Source organism: Mauremys mutica, chromosome 3 (genome assembly GCF_020497125.1).
Source record: "Mauremys mutica isolate MM-2020 ecotype Southern chromosome 3, ASM2049712v1, whole genome shotgun sequence".
Lineage (NCBI taxonomy): Eukaryota > Metazoa > Chordata > Testudines > Geoemydidae > Mauremys > Mauremys mutica.
In genome coordinates this window covers 108,330,710-108,351,183 of record NC_059074.1, presented here as the reverse complement: position 1 = coordinate 108,351,183, position 20,474 = coordinate 108,330,710, and the positions used below count along the sequence as shown (strand labels likewise).

The 20,474-nt window shown below is 42.7% G+C and overlaps 1 protein-coding gene across 4 annotated transcripts in view; it reads right to left on the bottom strand.

Moving 5' to 3' along the window:
- The window catches only part of AIG1 (androgen induced 1), a 193,478-nt gene that overhangs the window by 72,613 nt on the left and 100,391 nt on the right, over positions 1-20,474 (bottom strand). For 2 of the 4 annotated variants that reach the window (XM_045010953.1, XR_006578251.1), the window contains one exon: positions 15,316-15,962. The exons of the other annotated variants lie outside the window; for them this stretch is intronic. In XM_045010953.1, coding sequence (XP_044866888.1) covers positions 15,954-15,962 — 9 coding nt within the window. In that variant the 3' untranslated portion in view covers positions 15,316-15,953. Of the gene's footprint in view, positions 1-15,315; positions 15,963-20,474 lie in introns of those variants that run through there. 4 annotated transcript variants of the gene reach the window in all.

Sequence of the window (20,474 nt, the reverse complement as noted above, 5' to 3'; positions counted from 1 at the left end):
GCAGGGGCGGCCCCGCTCCACCAAGCCCAGTGAGAGGGTACTATTTACAGTCAGTTGCCAGATGCACAGCGGCCTGCCCAACCCTTTGCTGCCAGCATGCCCCTTCCCCTCGGGGGTGGGCCGATGCCATGCCACACAGCCCCTCCACCCAACACTCCCCTGACTCCATATGGCCTGAGCCCCCCCCAGACCCACTAAGCCCATCACCCCCTTCAAACCCTCCCCACAAATGCACAGCGCCCTGCACACCACCACCCATGCCCAATGCCCCCCTGCCCACAGCCCCACTACAACTGCCCAGCACCCCACACAGAACCCCCACTCCCTAGTAGGGTGATCTGGGGTCCAGTTTTCAAATGGAACACCCAGTCAAAAAGGGATCCTGGTGGCTCTGGTCAGCATTGCTGACCAGGCTGTTGACTGTCCAGTTGGTGGTGCCGCACAGCAGGGCTGGCAGGCTCCCTGCCAGCCTCTGCACTGCATGGCTCCCAGGAAGCAGCAGCATGTCCCCCCTCTGGTTCCTACACATAGGGGCAGCCGGGGGCTCCGCATGCTGCTGCCACCCCAAGCTCCACCCCCGCAGCTCCCATTGGCCAGGAATCATGGCCAATTGGAGCTGTGGGGGTGGTGCCTGCAGATGGGGAGCTGCGCAGAGTCACCTGGCTGCACCATGGTGTAGAAACTAGAGGAGGGACATGCCGCTGCTTCTGGGAGCTGCTTGAGGTAAGTGCGACAGGAGCCTGCACCCCTGAGCCACTCAACCCCCTGCCCCAGCCCAGAACCTCCTACTGCTCTCCAAACCCCTCAATCCCAGCCTGGAGCACCCTCCTACACCCCAAACTCCTCATTCCCAGCTCCATCCCAGAGCCCTTACACCTTCCCAGGCCTCAATCCCCTGCCCCAGGCCTGATCTCCCTCCTACACCCAAATCCCTCATTCCCAGCCCCACTCCAGAGCCTGCACCCCCAGTCAGAGCCCTCACATACACCCTGAACCCCAACCCCCTGCCCTAGCCCAGAGTCCCCTCCCGCACCCTGAATCCCTCATTTCTGGCCCCACCCCAGAGCCCGCACCCCCAGCAGGAGCTCACACCCTACCACACCCCGACCCCCTGAGCCAGCCTGGTGAAAATGAGCGAGTGAGTGAGGGTGGGGAGAGCAAGTAATAGAGGGAGCGGGGATGGAGTGAGCAGGGGGTGGGGGGCCTCGGAGAAGGGATGGGACATGGGCTCTGACCACACTCACCGGCCCTGCTGGGAGGCGATTGTGTCGTCCGGGCTGAGCCGGCAGTGCAGCCAGGGCTGGTCCCTTGGGAGGGGCGCAATCAGCCAGGCCACGGCCTGTCCTGGGCAGGCCTCCTCAGGACCCAGTTGCCTGGAGGGGTCCATCCAAGCCCTCCCAGACTGCCATCCCTCCCCCCTGGCTGAGACTGGCCTGGCTTCTGCACCAGTCCCAAGTCGCTCAGCTCTGGGGAGACACGTGTGGCCCCACAGGTGGTGGAAAGCAGAGACTGCCTGGAGCCTGAAGTGCACTGGGGTCCGGCCGGGGGACAGAGAGGAGCCGGCAGGTGGGACCGGGGGCAGAGAGGAGCCCTTGGCCAGTCTGTGGGCTGGCTGAGAGGAGCAAGTGGTGGTGGTGGGGAGCCAGCGGGGTCTCAGTGCACAGTGCTAGTGGATCAGGCCAGGGCCCCTTCTGGGCATGGACCCAGCTCCATGGAGCCACTGGCACTATTGTAAACCCAGCACTGACTACTACACACAAACAGGGCACAAGCACAGTTCTCGTACTCTGGGAAGCTCATGGATTTCTCCCTCTGTGGTGCAAGTCATTCTTTGCCGTGCTCCCTTGCCCATGCAGCGAGGCAGGTGCACAGTGGGGAGTTTACTGCAGTCCCTAAGAACGATGTAGCAGCAAGTACATGCCTTCTGTGCACTGGCAAGCTGTGAGAGGTATTCTACCTTGCTGAGTCATAGCTCCCATGAGATAAAATAAGACTTGACACCCTCAAGGTGGGGCTGTGCCATAAAAGGCCACCAGGAAGGAAAGTGGCAGCCAATCATTACAAGTGGTGATCAGTACAACTCAATTCCACTTAAGACATGGCTGATCTGTAACTACCTAGGCAGAGAAGGAAATGAAAACTGAGTATCTAAATATAAGGAGATAATTGTGGAGCTCACCACATAATTATGGAAGTATCTTTGTGTTCATTTAAAAGGTATCTGTATTATGAGGGTTGTCCCAGTGGGGCTGGTCCTTTAAGGGAGGTTGGACCCAACCTCATCTGTGACAGGTCAGCAACTTCTCAGCTGCGACTGATCAGTGAGGGATCAGGTGATTACACAAGCTCAGCTGGGAATAAAGCTGCAGGGAGCAGGAAGGTTCCTGTAGGTGATCCAGGGGGTGGGAGGGAAAAAGCACTCCAGGAAAGTGTTGGTTTGTGTATCTATTGTGTAAGTAGCTGCTGATGTGAAAGATGGAAAGGGTGAGGAAAATGACAGGGAGAGAATGATGCCTCAATGGTAGCCACGTCAGAGGAAATTCCCCCCTCCATGCCTTCTGTCGGCAGCTGCACAAGAAGTCTGAGAAGTGAATACTTGATAGGTACAGCTCTACCTCAATATAACGCTGTCCTTGGGAGCCAAAAAATCTTACCACGTCATAGATGAAACCGTGTTATATTGAACTTGCTTTGATCCACCGGAGTGTGCAGCCCCGTCCCCCCGGAGCACTGCTTTACCACGTTATATCTGAATTCGTGTTATATCGGGTGGCATTATATCGAGGTAGCAGCGTAGTTACATTTAACAATTGATTCTGAAGCCTGAATTTTGAAGTGCAGCCTCAAAATGGCAGACATTGGTGAGCCCTCCATTCCCCTTTGCCAGGGACCCTGTTTGCCGGGGAGCAGACACATAGAGATCAGAACCTCTTTAAGGCAGGGACTATGTTTTTGTTCTGTTTGTTGAACGCCTAGCACAATAGGATCCTGGTCCATGACTGGGGCTCCTATGCACTACTGTAATGCAAATAACAGAAAGGATTTTAGAACCCTGTTATAGTCTTGCTGTCACTGTTAAGTGTTGCACATATAGTAATAGAATTTTGTTTGTATTTTATATAATTGAAAATAAAATATAAAGACTAATAATGTAGCATGTATTAAATATATTGGTGTCTGATTTGATCATATCCTGCCAGCCACCCTTTTTGAATAGCAGAAAGGAATGGCCTAATGGGCCATTGGTAGAGATACATCAGCCAGAATCTGTGTCTGGACTGATTTCAAGGCAGTAACACATCCTCTGATGGTCACCAATTTGTTGTAAGTTTAGCAGTTTAAAATAAGTAAAAGAATGCCATGATTGTTTTCTTTTGCATTGCAATTTGATGTTCCTGTTCAAAATGTTCTGTGTAAATTAATTCTGTTTTGTGTGTGAATGAGGAATGTGTGGGTTAAAAAATGGGAAGGCCATTGCTGAACCAGATGGTCTAGGGAGGAATGGGAGACAGACGCAAGGGCGCCAGGAGGCTGCAACATGCCCCTATTGAAATGTCAGAGGAGGGCAGATTGACGACTCTAAAAATGAGACAGGCACCTATAAATGGGGACAAAATAGCAGTAATCAAAACCAGCATGGAATAACTCCCTAAAAAATTAATAAAAAAAACAAAATAAAAAATAAGAACAATTTTAAAAAACAAGCACTTGTCAAACAACAATTGATTACAGCATGACGGTGCAAAACTCATTGGTCCCAATGACGAAAAATCACTATATAAATAAGGTGCCTTTCCATGAAACTTTGGGTTCGTCCTGCCAAGACTTCCCTGGAGCATCATGTCGCGACCGACGGAACCCGGCTCCTCCCTACTCGTGATCAACCTAGCTGGCCACTAGATGGATCCGGACTGGTAACTATAACATCAACTGGCGGGACTCTGTCTGTCTGTCTGTGTGTGGTGACTGAATGCAAATGCTAATTGTTGTATTTTCAATAAACGTGGTGTATTGCCTTTTCCCCTGAAAAAAGATCCTGTGTGCTTCTTATAAGCATAACACATCTACCTCAGAAGTTGTCACTATACAAATAATAAAAGGTAGGATATTTTTTCCAACTACATTTTAATTTTTTCTTCATCCTGTAAAACAGAAACATTGTGAGCTAATGCATCATCACAAAGGAATTTGAATTACCATGGTCAGGAGGCATGCAGTATGTTCAATTTCTCTTTTAATTTTGTCAAAAATGTGAAGGAATTTCTCTTGCCCCTTCCCTGCCTACCACAAGCACTTACAACATGATCACAGGTGTAAACCTTAACATCTTCAACAGGCCCAAATCCTCTTTTTGTGTGGAATTTGTCTTGTCAAACAAAAATATCATTGAGCTCACGTGCCAATTTAGGCATGTGCTTCCAATTATGTTCTTCCAGTTCCTTATCTAAAATTGGAAGTTGTATTAGTGTATGAACAAAAATGTTCTCTCTTGTGGTTTATCTTCTCTTCTTGCTGGATCAAACAATAAAGTCATGAGGATATATTTATATATTTAAAAATTAGCCTCCAATTATATTTATTTTCTGATATAGCTGATTAAGGGCCAATCTTTAAAAAATGAGCAAAGCCCAAGTAAAATGCCTTGTTTAGAACCAAGATATGCTAAAAGCCAATGGATCTGGAGGAAAATTTCTGTGCCAGAATGAGCTCCATGGGTGTCAGCTGCATAACTGGGCTGTGGGCATGGGGTGAAGGGAGATTTATTTCCACTGGGTAAAGGGATAGCAGATGCGGCCTTGTAACCCCTTCTTACCCAGGGTCTGGCCCAAACTAATCTGAAGTGTACACAAACCCATTAACCATATCTCCATTGGTAGGCAACATGCACACTCTTTACTCCCAACATTTTCCTGAAGACCTGCCTTGGACATCACTTCCACAGCGTGCACACGTTCTCATAATTTCTCAGCAGAAATGCATCATTTCTGGGCATTTGACAATTAAGGATTTGGTCAAATATGTTTAAAGTGCACAAACAAATGTCTACATGCTAGCAATTTCTGGGATTATTTTGCTATGGACACAGATACACAGATAAAGTCTACATTGTGCCTTAGGTAGCATGAAAGCTAACAAAGGGAGTGCCAAGTAAGATGGAAAAGTAATAGCCTGCCTTATAGACTCACACAAATGTAGGGCTGGAAAGGACCTTGAGAGGTCATCAAGTCCAGTCCCCTGTGCTCAGACAGGACCCAATAAACCTAAACCATTCGTGACAGGTGTTTGTCCAACCTGTTCTTAAAAACCTCCAATGATGGGGATCCCACAACCTCCCTTGGAAGCCTATTCCAGTGCTTTGGTACACTTAGAAAGATTTTCCTAATATCTAACCTAAATCTCTCTTGCTGCAGATTAAGCCCATTGCTTCTTGTCCTACCTTCAGTGCACATGGAGAATAATTGATCACAGTCCTCTTTATAATAGGCCTTAACATATTTGAAGAGTATTATTAGGTCCCTGCTCAGTTTTATTTTCTCAAAACTAAACATGCCCAGTTTTTTTGAACCATTCCTCAGAAGTCAGGTTTTCTAAACCTTTTATCATTTTTATTGTTCTCCTCTGGACTCTCTCCAATCCATCCACATCTTTCCTAAAGCACGATGCCCAGCACTGGATACAGTACACCAGCTGAAGACTCACCAGTGTCAATTAGAGTAGGACAATTACCTCCCATGTCTTACATAAAATACCCCTATTAATACACCCTAGAACGGCAGCAACTTTGTTTACGGCGTCATCACATTGTTGGCTCATATTTAATTTATGATCCTCTATAAAGCCCAGATTCTTTTTAGCAGTACTACCACCTAGCCAGTTATTCCTCATTTTGTAGTACATTTGATTTTTCCTTCTTAACTGCAAAGAAGTTCGCTTAACTTTATTGAATTTCATCTTGTTGAATTCATACCTATTCTCCAATTTGTCAAGGTCATTTGGAATTCTAATTCTCCAAAGTGCTTGCAACCCTCCCACATTGGTTTTATCTTTATAGGTACTGAAGTTAAGCTGACTGATCTATAGTACCGAGGGTCCTCTTTGTTCCCCCTTTTAAAGATAGGTACTATGTTTGTCTGTCTCCACTCCTGTAGGACCTCACCCATCCTCCATGAGTTCTCAAAGATTGCTTCAGCTAGTTCTTTAAGTACCCTAGGATGAATTTCATCAGGCTCTGCTAACTTGAATATATGTAACTTATCTAAATGTTCTTTAACCTATTCTTTCTCTATTTTGGCTTGCATTTCCTTCCTCTTGTCAATATTAATGTGTTGAGTATCTGGTCACATTTTAGTGAAGACTGATGTGAACTATGCATTAAACAACTCAGCCTTCTTGATGTCATCAGTTATTAGCTCTTCTTCCCCACTAAATAGAGAACCTACACTTTCCTTCATCTTTCTCTTGCTTCTAATGTATTTAAAGAACTTCTTCTTATTGCTTTTCATGTCCCTTGCTAGCTGTATCTCATTTTGTGCCTTAGCCTTTCTTATTTTGTCCCTAAATGGTTGTGCTATTCTTTTGTACTCCTCCTTAGCAATTCGTCTATGTTTCCACTTTTTGTAAGAGTCCTTTTTTATTTTCAAGTCATTAAAAAGAATTTTTTTCAAGTCATGTTGGTGCCATATTGTCATTGTATTATTCTTCCTAGCTCTCCTTCACATTGGGATAGTTTGCAATTGTGCCTTTAATATTGTCTCCTTCAGGAACTGCCAGCTCTCCCAAACTCCTTTTTCCCGTAGATTTTCTTCCCATGGTACCTTACTTACCAGTTCTCTGAGTTTGTTAAAGTCTACTTTTTTGAAGTCCATTGTCCTTATTCTGATGCTCTCGCTCCTTTCTTTTCTTAGAATCACGAAATCTATAATTTCATGATCAGTTTCTCACAAATTGCCTTCTAGCTTCAGATTCACTACCAATTCCTCCTTGCTGGTCAGAATCAAGCCTAAAACAGGTGTCCCCAATGCATGCCAAGAACTTACTGGAAATTTTGTTCTGCCATATCACCTTTTCCACAGATCTCAGCGTAATTAAAGTCCCCCATTACTACCAGGTCTTTTGTTGCCTATGTGCTAATATTTCCAGTTCTTCCTGTTTATTTCCCATATTCCTTGCCTTATTAAACTATCACTAATTCAAAACAACCTTAGAAGATACTTTAAAACTCTGGTCATTTTTAATGGTATTTTTAAATTATTTTTTTCAATAAATAGATGAACATGCTGCTCAAAATAAGTAAGCCACCAGTGAAATCCTGGCTTCATTGAAGTCCATGGCTAAACTCCCATTGTCTTCAATGGGGGCAGGATTTCACCATAGATATCAAATGAGAAACTATATCAATAGAAAACTAAATCGTAATAATGTTCCTTGTTTGAGAAGATATGCTCTCAGCATGAAAGGGATAAAGGAATAAACATAGTCACTACATATTTTTCTGAGGCAGGAATCCATATTCATATATGTTTTATAAGTTTCACCTAGTACTCCATACCATCCAGTGTAAACTATCACAATCCAGACAGACACACATTCATCCTGAGAAAAATATTTTTAAAATTAGACCTATTTCACCAAGAGCCATCTAAAAGTAAGCTCTGAAAGGGAAGATCTTGCTTAACTTCATCACAATGAATCGGAAGAAAATAGAGAGTGGGATCTTCACCTGCACTCCAGCCTTTTCACGCTGACTAAAAAAGGCAGAGTGGCCCTACAAGCACTGTAAACTGCCAGAGAAGGATTCCCCCAGCACAGACACCAGGGGAACAGCTTTCAAGCTACTCTTCCATAGACCTCCTCACAAGTCCTAACGTAGGGGGCATTCTAGGGCTGGAATGGCATCATGTAACACTGCTGGGATTTCAGACAGAGTTGCAACCCATACGGCAGCCTGGAGAGGCTGCCATAAACTTATGCGGGGCCCTGGCCCTGTTCACCCTGGGGACCTCTTGGGTCTCTGGAGCAGCCCAGGATTGAGGGTATAAAGGTGGCTTAGAGACACCTTTGTCTCTCTCCCTGGGCTGCAAGTTATGTGCTGTCTCTCTCAGGCTCTGTCTATGCAGCAGCTGGGAGGGTGTTTCCCAGCGTGGGTAGACAGATGTGTGCTTGAGCTTGCATGCTAAAAATAGCAGTGAGGTCAATGTAGCATTGAGGGTGGCATCAGCTAACTACCTGGGCACTGTCCTACCTGAACCTCATGCTATGTACTCAGGCAGCTAGCCCAAGACAATGCCTGTGTCACTGCAGCTGCACTGCTATTTTTAACATGCTGGCTGTGGCAGAGCTAGCACAAGTCTGTCTGTGTAGACATAGCCTTAGAGGCATAGTTCCTACAACTCATGGTTTAAATCAGTGGTTCTCAACCTTTTTCACACTATTTTTCACCCCAGGACCCACTTTCAGATCTAGTGAACAATCCCCTCCACCCCTCTTAACAATATGGGAAGGCAGGGTGGTTGTGACCCCCTGATACCTGTGCATGACCCTCAGGTCGAGAATTCACATCATTTTTATCTATACGGTTACATGAAACTTGATATAAGCTATTTCATTGGGGAAGGGATAAAACTAAACAATAAGATAGTGATTTTTTTTTTTTTTACTTTGCATCTGTGGCTTTTCTTTACCCTGATCTTCAGAACTCCCGACTTGAACAAAAACTCCATGGAGACAAACATTACAAACTCAATTAATTAAATCTCCCCTTTCAGAAGTATAATTTAGGGTTGTTTCCAAAGTTATCTTGCACAGACTACTACAGCAACAAACATAAGACCCTGCTGATCACAAGATCCTCCCACTGGCTTGTCTAATCTCATCTAGAGTATGGAAGGTTAATAAAAAAGTCTAAAGACTAAACACTAAAACTAGTGCCAAAATTAGTTTGACTCAGTCATTCTTTCTAGAAGCTGATGCCTAGATTGCCAGTGGTCCTCTGAGATTCTTGCTCCTGACTTCAAACAGATTTTATATTTGCCACTCATAATTCCAGTGGTCACTAAATTCCAGTAAAGATTTAAAACTCCTTAAGATACAATATATTACACTTCATTTCTTCTTCAAAATATGTAAGAAGTGCCATTTTAATAAAAAAACTTTATTAACAGAACATAAATCAGCAGAGAGAAATGTGAATGTGACTGAATGAAAGAAAGACAGACAGACATTCTACTTCCGATTCAGCTCGTACTGAAAGTTTCTGGGTACATAAGAACTTACAAACCCAAACCAGGGCCTTTTTAAAAAAAAACCAAAACACAAATGTCCAAAAGTAACCAGAAGAAAAACTTCTATTTAGCTGGAGTTAAGATTGTAATTCCATATCAGTAACTTAAGGGAAACACATAAAAGAACATTGAAATTGGGAGGCATTTAGAAAGCCATACCATTTTTGCTTAAGGTCAAACTAAAAAAATTGGAACGTATGAAAATGCAGAGTTCTGTATTCCCTGCCTGTGTTCATTCAAAACAGACTAGTAAGGAGTTGTCTGTTGTCTGGCCACAAGATCTCTGCCTGCTCTGATCCAGTGATCCAAACCTTTTCTTAGGGGAGGTAGAGAGGCAATTGTCTTTATTCCTGTCAGTAGGTTGTGTAATGGGGTATAGTGGCCCTTTAAAACTGAGCTGGGAAGTCTCTGGGGCAATATTACTCCTTTCTAGGTAGAGTGTCTTAAAAAAAGACAGAACTGTGGGACAAAGGAACTGATTACCCTGAAAGAGGAAGTGGTCTCAGAGTGGCAGTTTGGGGTTTGGGAAGGTATCCAGGCCGCTGACTCTGTGTAAGGCTTGGGACCAGGGATTTGAGCGTGGGCAGGGCAAGACTCCCCTACAACTTAACCAGAACAAATCCTGGAAAATGAAATCCCAGGGTCTGCTGTAGACCTCTACAGAAAGCCATACTTGGAGAGACTGCAAGAAAGCAGCCTCTCCTTCCTAGTAACTTAGGAGAGTGTGGAGGGAACTGGAACTGCTGCTAGATCCTGAAGCAGGGAGAAGCTGCTTAATTTGACTTTAGCTGCCAAACCTCTGGGGAGAGCCTCATAACCCACCAGGAACACTTGGCAGGAAGAAGCCCTGTGGGCAGGCCATTCTCTAACAATATTACAAAAATTTTCAGTTTGTTTGTTTAGATTTTACCGCAAGAGCTCTGGGGAGAGAAATCCCTCCAGTTAGAGGCAGTACTGCTTGTTTTTAAAATAACTTAATAAGCAAGACCTCCAGGGAACACTGGTCTGTTACAGGCTGGAATAGCACACCCAGCGGGAATGGATTCCAAGGTTAATGCAGAATCAATGCCCCCAAATATCCAACCCCTCATCTCAATATAATGAGAAATCTGTACTCCTGCACAGGGTACATCTTCAAACTGAGACAATGTGAATCATGTGCCCACATCACTGTACCATACCAGAAATAGAATCATAGGACTGGAAGGGACTTTGAGAGGTCATCTAGTCCAGTCCCCTGCACTCATGGCAGGACTAAGTATTATCTAGGCCAGGGGTCGACAATCTTTCAGAAGTGGTGTGCCGAGTCTTCATTTATTCACTCTAATTTAAGGTTTTGTGTGCCAGTAATACATTTTAAGGTTTTTAGAAGGTCTCTTTCTCTAAGTCTATAATATATAACTAAACTATTGTTGTATGTAAAGTAAATAAGGTTTTAAAAATGTTTAAGAAGCTTAATTTGAAATTAAATTAAAATGCAGAGCCCTCCGGACCAGTGGCCAGAACCCGGGCAGTGTGAGTGCCACTGAAAATCAGCTCGTGTGCCGCCTTCGGCACCTGTGCCATAGGTTGCCTACCCCTGATCTAGGCCATCCCTGACAGGTGTTTTTCTAACCTGCTCTTAAAAATCTCCAATGATGGAAATTCCACAACCTCCTTGTGTAATTTATTCCAGTGCTTAACTAACCTCACAGGAAGTTTTTCCTAATGGCTAACCTAAACCGCCCTTGGGGCAAATTAAGCCCATTGCTTCTTGTCCTATCTTCAGAGGTAAAGGAGAACAATTTTTCTCCCTCCTCTTTGTAACAACCTTTTATGTATTTGGAAACTATCATCATGTCCCCTCTCAGTCTTCTCTTCTCCAGACTAAACAAATTTCCCTTTCCAATATACCCTCATAGGTCATGTTTTCTAGACCTTTAACATTTTTGTTGCTGTCCTCTGGACTTTCTCTAATTTGTCCATGTTTCCTGAAAAGTGGCGCCCAGAACTGAACACAATACTCCAGTTGATCAGGGCGGAGTAGAGTGGAAGAATTACTTCTCGTGTCTTACAACACGCCTGCTAATACAGCCCAGAATGATGTTTGCTTTTTTTGAAACAGTGTTACACTGCTCACTCCTATTTAGCTTGTGATCCAGTATGATCCCAAGATCCCTTTCTGCAGTACTCCTTCCTAAGCAGTCATTTCCCATATGGAATACCCAACCGCTACTTATGTGCCACCTACACAATCAAACTATCCTCCAATGCATCCTCCACTGCAAGACTGCAATACCAACATCTCACAGATTTAAGGCCAGAGGGGACTTTTATGATCATCTAGTCTAACCTTCTACAAAACACAGGCCTTAGAATTTCACCCAGTGATTCCTGTAGTTTCTGGAATTATGCTTCCTTACTACATATGTGAACACTATGGAGCACCATGCCATGTGGTTTAAGCAAAGACTGCCCTCTACACTCCCATGTACACACGTAAGACTTACCCTTTCTCCTCCTCACCCTTCCAACAGAGTTCCCTCACACCAGCCATTGGAAATTTTACCAAGGGCTATAAGAATTTTCCAATGTCTTACACCTATCCAAGTTTTCAAACTTCCTCCTCTCAGAAATGGTTATTTTCTGATGTGGGGCTTCAACTAACTTCCTCCAAAATTTAAATCCAAATCTGTTAACTTACTCTGACTGGCTTATTCAGCATCATCCCCTCCATTTTCCACCTTTCTTGCATGAGGAACTAACCGGAAGCTGTGGTGTGTATTAAAAAGTGTATGCGTTTATGTAAATGAAAATGGGGGTGACAAAGGCTCCCAGGAAACTCAGTAACATACCAGATGAACCCAGAAACCATTAGGAAATCCAAACACAAAATATTCTGTTTTGAATCAGTTCAATGTTGCACTGCATTTCCCTATTATGGCACATTGCTTTGTGGGATTTGCAGTCTGAGATGGCTGATGCCCCTCATTCTCTCCTACAGGCTGAGCTCGCTGGATGGACTACAGTTTCTCCGATGCAGCGCAGTGTCCCCCCAAACTAAGTGATGCGATTCATAACAGGAACCAGTCCATGGCAGAGAACGGGAACATCAGATCAGAACTATAAATTCCATAAGGCAAAAACAACGAGGATTACTTGTGGCACCTTAGAGACTAACAAGAAGGTGTGAGTAACAGTAGGGGGAAATTAGTTTTTAGTTTTTGTAGTGACCCATCCACTCCCAGTCTTTATTCAGGCCTAATTTGATGGTGTCCAGTTTGCAAATTAATTCCACTTCTGCAGTTTCTCATTGGAGTCTGTTTTTGAAGTTTTTTTGTTGAAGAATTGCCACTTTTAAGTCTGTTATTGAGTGTCCAGGGAGGTTGAAGTGTTCTCTGACTGGTTTTTGAATGTTATAATTCTTGGCATCTGATTTGTGTCCATTTATTCTTTTGCGTATAGACTGTCTGGTTTGGCCAATGTACATAGCCGGGGGCATTGCTGGCTAATTTCCCCATACTAATTTCCCACTACTGCTACTCACACCTTCTTGTCAACTGTTTGAAATGAGCCACCCTGATTACCACTACAAAAGTGACTTTTTGTCCTGTTGATAATATCCCACTTTAATTGAATTGTCTCGTTAGAACTGACCCCTCACTTGGTAAGGCAACTCCCATCTTTTCATGTACTGTTATATATATATCTTCCTACTGTATTTTCCACTCCATGCATCAGATGAAGTGGGTTTTAGCCCACGAAAGCTATGCCCAAATAAATCTGTTAGTCTCTAAGGTGCCACAAGTACTCCTCGTTGTTTTTGCTGATACAGATTAACATGGCTACCACTCTGAAACCTGTTCCCATAAGGCAAACAATCACAACAGGGAAATGCAGTTTATTGTTAAACTGACTCAAAACAAAGCATTTAGCTGTTTCCAAACTGAAATTTTTTAGATTTTTTTTTTTCAGAACAAAGTCAGTGACAATGCATCAGACATGGCAAGAAAGCGCAAGTGAGGGGTATTGGTGCTATTACTTCTTTAACCTTCTAATCTGCCTTATCTAATATACAGACCTGAGTAAATTCATCTTAAAACAACTCGAAGTTGCTCAGCACGCCCAGAACAGCACAAGTAACTTGAGCAAAAAGGCAGACCTCGCTCCCTAGGGAAGTATGCTTTCCAAGCACAACTCATGTCACAGGACTGAGTCCACAATGTGTGAAAGTACTTGAGCAAAACTACAAAAAGTATAACTCACATATTCACTTCACTTGGGACAATTAGTCCATAGAATCAGTGCACTGAAGAAATTAATCTAGGAGGAAGGATTAAAGAAACAAAATAGATACAGCTTGGCTAAGCAGTTTTAAAAAATCATTGGAAGGGTGTCAAAAGCAGGAACATAGAGAAATTTAGGACCAGAGATGAGAACAGATAAAGAAAACCAGCTGAAATTAGGAAATGATAAATTTAATCTAAGTGTCAGGAAAAAAATTCCTGACAGCAAGTTCTCTTAGACTGTGGAACAGTCTGCAAGGAAAGTGGTAGACGTCTCATCACTTAGGACTAGACTACAAGGAACAATCCTATCCTTGGCAGGAAAGGGACTAAATAAGCAGTAAGTCTATTCCATCTCTAGTTCTACAGTAGCACATATTGGCTGACAGCACAGTTTTATCTCCCACTTGCTGAATTTTCAAACATCTCTCTGCTTTTTCCCAGGCTGCAGCACATGCTTGGGGAGAGGGATAGCTCAGTGGTTTGAGCATTAGCCTGCTAAACCCAGGGTTCAACCCTTGAGGGGACCACTTAGGGATCTGGGGCAAAAATTAGTACTTGGTCCTGCTAGTGAAGGCAGGGGACTGGACCTTGATGACCTTTCAAGGCCCCTTCCACTTCTAGGAGATAGGTATATCTCCTACTATTATTGGAGGCGCTCGCTGTAAACATCACAAAACTCTTTCATTATTTACCTTCAAACTCCCCTTCTCCACGAGGTCTACAGAAAACTAGACAATGGCTAGGCTGCTTGTGGGCCGAGACCACTGTCTGTCATGTTGACCAAGGGTGTCTCATAGTTTCCTTGTATTTCGCCATCTATCTGTATCCATCCGTTGTCTCTTGTCTTAGACTTAGACTGTAAGCTCTTTGGAGCAGGGACTGTTTTTCTGCTCTGTGTTTCTACTGTGCCTAGCACAACAGGGTTCTGGCTCCACAACTACAGTAGCACAAACAATAAATCATAAATAATGTACTGAATGCAAAAGACTGGAAAAAAAGTACTCTGTTCACTGGTACTTATTCCAGTATAGGACACTGACATTTACAGGTCTGGTTAAGCTCTCGGTATAATAACAAACAAAAAACACAATAAATTTCTAGCCCTCATGGTTGTGGAGAATAGCTTGAAAAAAAACCAAACCCAATAGACTATGAAACCAACAGGCAAATAAAAAGAATCTCTACAAGTTATTATTTTAAACTCTGTCATGATATTTGGGACTGGTGATGCTAATAAGAGTAATGGAGAACAGGAGCAGGGTCTAAAAGAAAGATAACTAGCGTGTACTAATACCTGCATTATATACTCTGGGTTTATCTAGGCTTTCCACCAGGTGTGGGAGCCTAGGTACAGGAATACTCTACTAATACGTGTGGCAGATGAGATGAATGCTTATGGTCAATCTTATAACATACCTCACATGGCTTTTTACCTTACTATAGCAAAGTATGAACATTAAAACAGTCATAACATGTTGCCTTTTGTCTTTAAGTAGAAAATACATATGTGCCTATTTGCCTTGATCACACTGGCTTTTTTGTTTTAAAATGCTTCTGTTCAATACACTGATCAAGTTCAGTCATTGGAAGATGGATGTGATGGAATGATGAATAAGCTGTACCCTGGTGCCCTTGGACATACAATAGAGAAATGATTCCTGGTGGCACTGTACTCGGTGTAACTGGCTTTGGGGAGGAAAATTCCTTGAAAGCAGCACAGCATTCAGCAAAAGTAACAGAAAGAGAATACACAGGAGGGGAACAAATCAGTTAACAAATCTTTATTTCAGATACTGTAGCTAAAGTACAGCTAGCTAACTATACTACTACTATTAAAACGGCACACTGATTGCCAAATTCAAACGTTCAGGTTGAAAATATTCCTCTTAATTTTGAGCTTTACTGTCATCTTGAACCCTCTGGAGTTTAAAAAAGTCCCCTTGTGTTTTCAGCATGCATTGATGATACTCAGAAAAGCATGCTACTCTCATTGCTGTTTTAGGGGCAGTATCACATCTAAAGAAACAGCATGGGCATTGCCCAATGGAAACTTTCCAATAATCTTTATTCACAGGGGTTTATCATGGGTTATGAAAAAGGTGGCAGGAACACAAGGATACTTGAGGAGCACATTGGAACGTGTCAAGAATACCCCCTGCAAGCACTTCAATTAAAAATATCTTTCAAGTGTAATTTTCTGTGGGTTTGCTGTTTCTTAGGTTTCTTGCTGTTTGACTATGTCAGGTCCATATTCATTTGCTTTGAACTTGTAGCTGGACTGTTAACAGTACTCCAACATGACTTCTAAACCAGGAGGCTAAGTTTAGCTAGCCAGGCATCCAGACACGTAAATGGATTTAAGGAATATGAAGTGGATCCTGTATATTATCATCCAATTCAGCTTTCAACATGTCTGAAAAAGAAAAAGGTAGAAGGGATGTATATAAAAGTTACTCATTGAGTGCTTTGCTTGTAGCAAGATTCCAACTGCAGCCCAAACAGCTAGTCTCTCTTACGGAGCCAGTAGGTTCCCAAAACTTAATAAAGAAGGAAGCAGCTGGATCAGCATTCAAAATGCCTTCCAAGACTTTATTGTGGACCAACACAAAAAGCTATACACAAAAAGCTCCTTTCAAGCCCAGCACAGACCCAGAGTAAATGAGGGTCCATCAATTGAGTCTGAAGGGTTAAGGTGGGCTTTCTCCATGTGCTAACAACAGTTAATACAGTCCCTGACTCAGATCTAACCAGGTTATCCCAGCTCTCCCTGGGTAGCCAGGAGATAAGCTCACCAATTCCCTCCTAGCACTTCTCGTCAGTGAGGTTCATACATTCATAAATAATGTCAGAAGGGACAACTGTGATCATCTAGTCTGACCTCCTCTGTAACACAGGCCATAGGACTTCCCTGATTTAATTCCTGTTTGGACTAGAACATAGCTTTTAGAAAAACCTCCCATCTTGATTTAAAATTTTCCAGAGATGGCAATTCTATCACAACCCTTGATTAGTTGTTCCAAGCAGGTTCAGCAATTGCCCCTGCTATGATCATAGCAGGAAGGAGAGGGATTTTATTGCACGCCCAGTGGCCTTCTCTTTGCACCTTTCTCTTATGTGACTCCCAGCAGGAATCTCTCTCTCCAGTCATCAAATCTGATAATTTATCTGAGTTGGTCCTTACCCTTTTCCCATCTGTCGGCTGCTAACCCTTTCCCACACACTCTGAGTGTGCAGTAGGTATGCTCTATCAGACTCATGTAAAATTAGAGTTACCAAAAGAAACTGGCCATTTGTTACTAAAAATGATAGTGTATCAGAGTCTTTATTCTTCCTCCCTCCTCATGTTGATATTTCACCTTGGACCTGTCCTATGAAATAAATAATAGTGCCACCTCATTATGTTTTAATGTGTTGTAGTTCATATCTGAAAAGGTCAAAAACTAAAAATAATCTAACTAGGCCATCTATTCTACAACAGTTCTATTTAAAAGTGGTTGAGTATGTGTACATGCACGTGAGCTGGTAACAGTGGGAGCCCAAACTCAAACTTGACTCTGTATGGCTGCAACTTCACTTGGATACTGACAGTTTACAACAATCTATGTTTTTGCAAAGTCATAATTTGCTGCCATGGAAAGAATTCCATAAGCAGAAAATAAATGTGTTGCCTCAAATCTTCAGGGAAAGAAATATTCCAGGAGGAGGAGAACTTTTTTTTCCCTTGCAACTACAAGAAAGCAGCAGCCAGAAAAACAGAGAGGGGGAGGAGGGAATGGAGGTTGGGTACATGGTTTTGAGATGCTGACGTGGAAGATAAATAACCAAGGCTTGGGTAATAAAACTAAAACACTAATATTGTTCCTTTCAGCGCAAGGCCCAAATCTAGGTTCATCTCAGGGCAAATCTGATACAAAACCTCTTCGTAGAACTATCTTTTGATGAATATTCAAGTTGTTCTTAGAAGAATACAGGAAGGGAAAGGTTTGTAATCTGAAAAAGGAAACAACAGGAAGAAAATGAAATGAAATAACCGAGACAGTTTTGAAATGGTAAATGTTTCCCTTTTGAAAGTCATATTAGGACTGGTGAAAAGTGCCCGATTACCAGCCCAGGGGAATGAAGTATCCACAGAATAATAACAACGTGAGCGGTGCTAGTATACAATCTGTCTCAACTATAAACTGGAGGAATCACCTCTAGGCCTCAGGTAGTGTAAACTGTCATAGCTCCACTGCAGTTAATGGAACTCTGACAATTTACAGCAACTGAAGATCTACTCCTGTCAGCTTTTCCAACAATTTAATTCTTGGCCTCTCTGCTGAGACTGCCAACAGAGTTCCCAGTTAGTTTCCTTATGTCCTGCCCTTCTCCTTTTTAAGCCCAATTCTGTGAAGTGCTTCTCAACATGAATTGAGGACACTCAGAGTTGGGACCATAGTTTGATTCATTAGACTGAAATACTATAGCCAGCTCAAAGCCTGCCCAAACCAGGCCTGAGATTTGGTAAGCAGGATTCACTGCCAAGTGTCAACCGTCAGCTCAGTAGAAAGGGTAAACCAATAGGTTATGCTTTGTTTCTTAATATCGTCCATGCCAATGTAAGTTAAGAAGAGACACCTCATTATAAGGAAAAATCCACTCCAGACATTTACCTGGTGTTCTCCCACTAGTACTACTAAAATTGTCATCAGTAGTGTGAAAGTATGAAATAAAGGTTAGATAAAATGTTATTTATGCTAAGGAATCTGATCCCACATCTCAAAATTATTTTTCTTGATGTCCTCATATTTTGTCCTTGGCCCACTGTACATCATATCCTGTATTTAGGTCCAGGAAGGATGAAGGCAATTAAAAGAGAGACATTTTTATTGCTAGTATAAACCCACACATACATGTGCGTGCGTACACACACACACAGCCCCAATCAAACTTTATTTTACAACCAGAGGGAAAGCTTCTTTTATTCCTTTGAAAATAAGTTTAATTTTTTATTGAGACAAGCTGAAGTACTGATTTTGAGAGAATGGAAATGGAAAATTATTACACAGTTTTGCACATCAGGTTTTTTTTAAAGCATAATTCAGAAGATGCCAGGGGGAATTCTGAGGTGTAGGGAACCATCTTCATACTTTTTGGAATGTCACAAGTCCAAATTCTAGTCCACTGTAACAAAACTAAAGTGACACACACCCTTCTCCCTTTCCAAATTCCTACTATTTTGGTAGTAAGGATATTTCCTATTTTACAGAAATTGAGTAAGGACATAAATCATGTTTAGAATCAAACAGCCCCAGTCTTGCAAGCTGATCCACACACACAGATGCATTGCATTCAGAGGGAACCCCACTATAGTCACAGTACTGTGAATTAGGCTGCAGGAACTACACTAATAGGCTCTTTAATTACAACTTTTTTAAAATTAAAGGTAAATAGATTTGTACACAATACAAATATCTTGAACAAGGGAGGGTTTTAGATATACAAGATAAGGGAAGACGGTTGAACTTAGACAATACTAGTTACAGTATTCAGTAAAAATCCATACTCTTGTATAAGGTATATCAATGATTTGTTTTCAATCACTTCATCCCACTTGGTCCATTTTTCCAATCACTAGTTTACCTGTTAACATATGTGTTATATGTCTTTCAATTTCTCTTATTCTTGTTAAGCATATTTCTATAGTGAGTTTTTATTTCTGCAACCACAGAAATCAGGTACAACTACTATGCTCTTATTTTCCTCTTTAGTCTATTTCATTCTGCTAATTTTTAATGCCAAAGTTAATTGATCAGTAAAAACCACAGCAGCTATGTGTGAAAGGAAATGAGGGATGTTTATAGTTGTGAGAAGTCAGAAAAGGGGGGGAGGGGAAAATACCCTCATCACTTATAATTGATTAAAAATGACTGTCTCGTTCATACCCACAAATGAAACAACTCCAACTTCCCTGAGGTTCTAAATTTAACAGAAATTGAAAAAACTCCTGCAATTTTTATCTCAAGTTAAATGAAAAATCAAGGCGCTGACACGATACATTTTAGCACAGACCTATCATTCCGAACAAGAAATTCGTTAACAGATTACACAGAACTCTGCAGCTTCTCCATTCCTCCCCAAACCATAGCCCTCCGGCAGGAGTACTACCAATGCATTCCCTCAGAGGCATGGGTTACAACCAACACTCTTGTCCATTGTGAAGAGTGAAATCTGTAACTGGTATTTTAGTTGGGAAATCATCAGCTATTGTCTCAATTCTGCTGGCACAGCAGGTGAAAATCAGTAGCAGCTGTGCTTCTGGGTCGGACATTGTTTGCACTACCAGTAACTGCAGGGAGGGCAGGTTTAAATTCTGAATAATGTTCTATGGGAGCCTCCTGGCCAGGGGCTCACTGGGAGATTTGATAAATCAATGCATCCCTTGGGTCTCCTGGCCCTGCCTCTTCCCCAGTCAGAGGCTATGCTGCTGGCTCCCTGGAGAAGTGGGGTTTGCAGGCTCTTGGCATCACCCCTCCTGATCATCTCCTCCCGCCAGATTTTCTGCTGAGAGCAGCCCTACGCTCAAGCTGGTTGAAGTCAGCATATCCCAGGGCTAAATTAAGCTCGATGTCTTGCATATGGAGAGTACACAAACAGAAATTAAGGAGTTCATTTTACATAAACAATAGAAAAATACAAAGCAAGAGAATGTACAGGGTGTAGATTTTTGATGTGTCAAGCTTCACCCCCTTTGCATGGTACAGAACAAACTACCCTGTGAAGGACCGGAAAATAAAACAGACGTCACCTCTTTAGAAACACAACAACTTCTGAGAGAGTAGTATGTCTGTGCACATGGAGAGATATGGGCTAACGTCTATAAATAGCTCCAACCTGGCAGCACTGGAGCAGCAACAGAAGCCAGACTGAGGCAACAGCCGGCTTT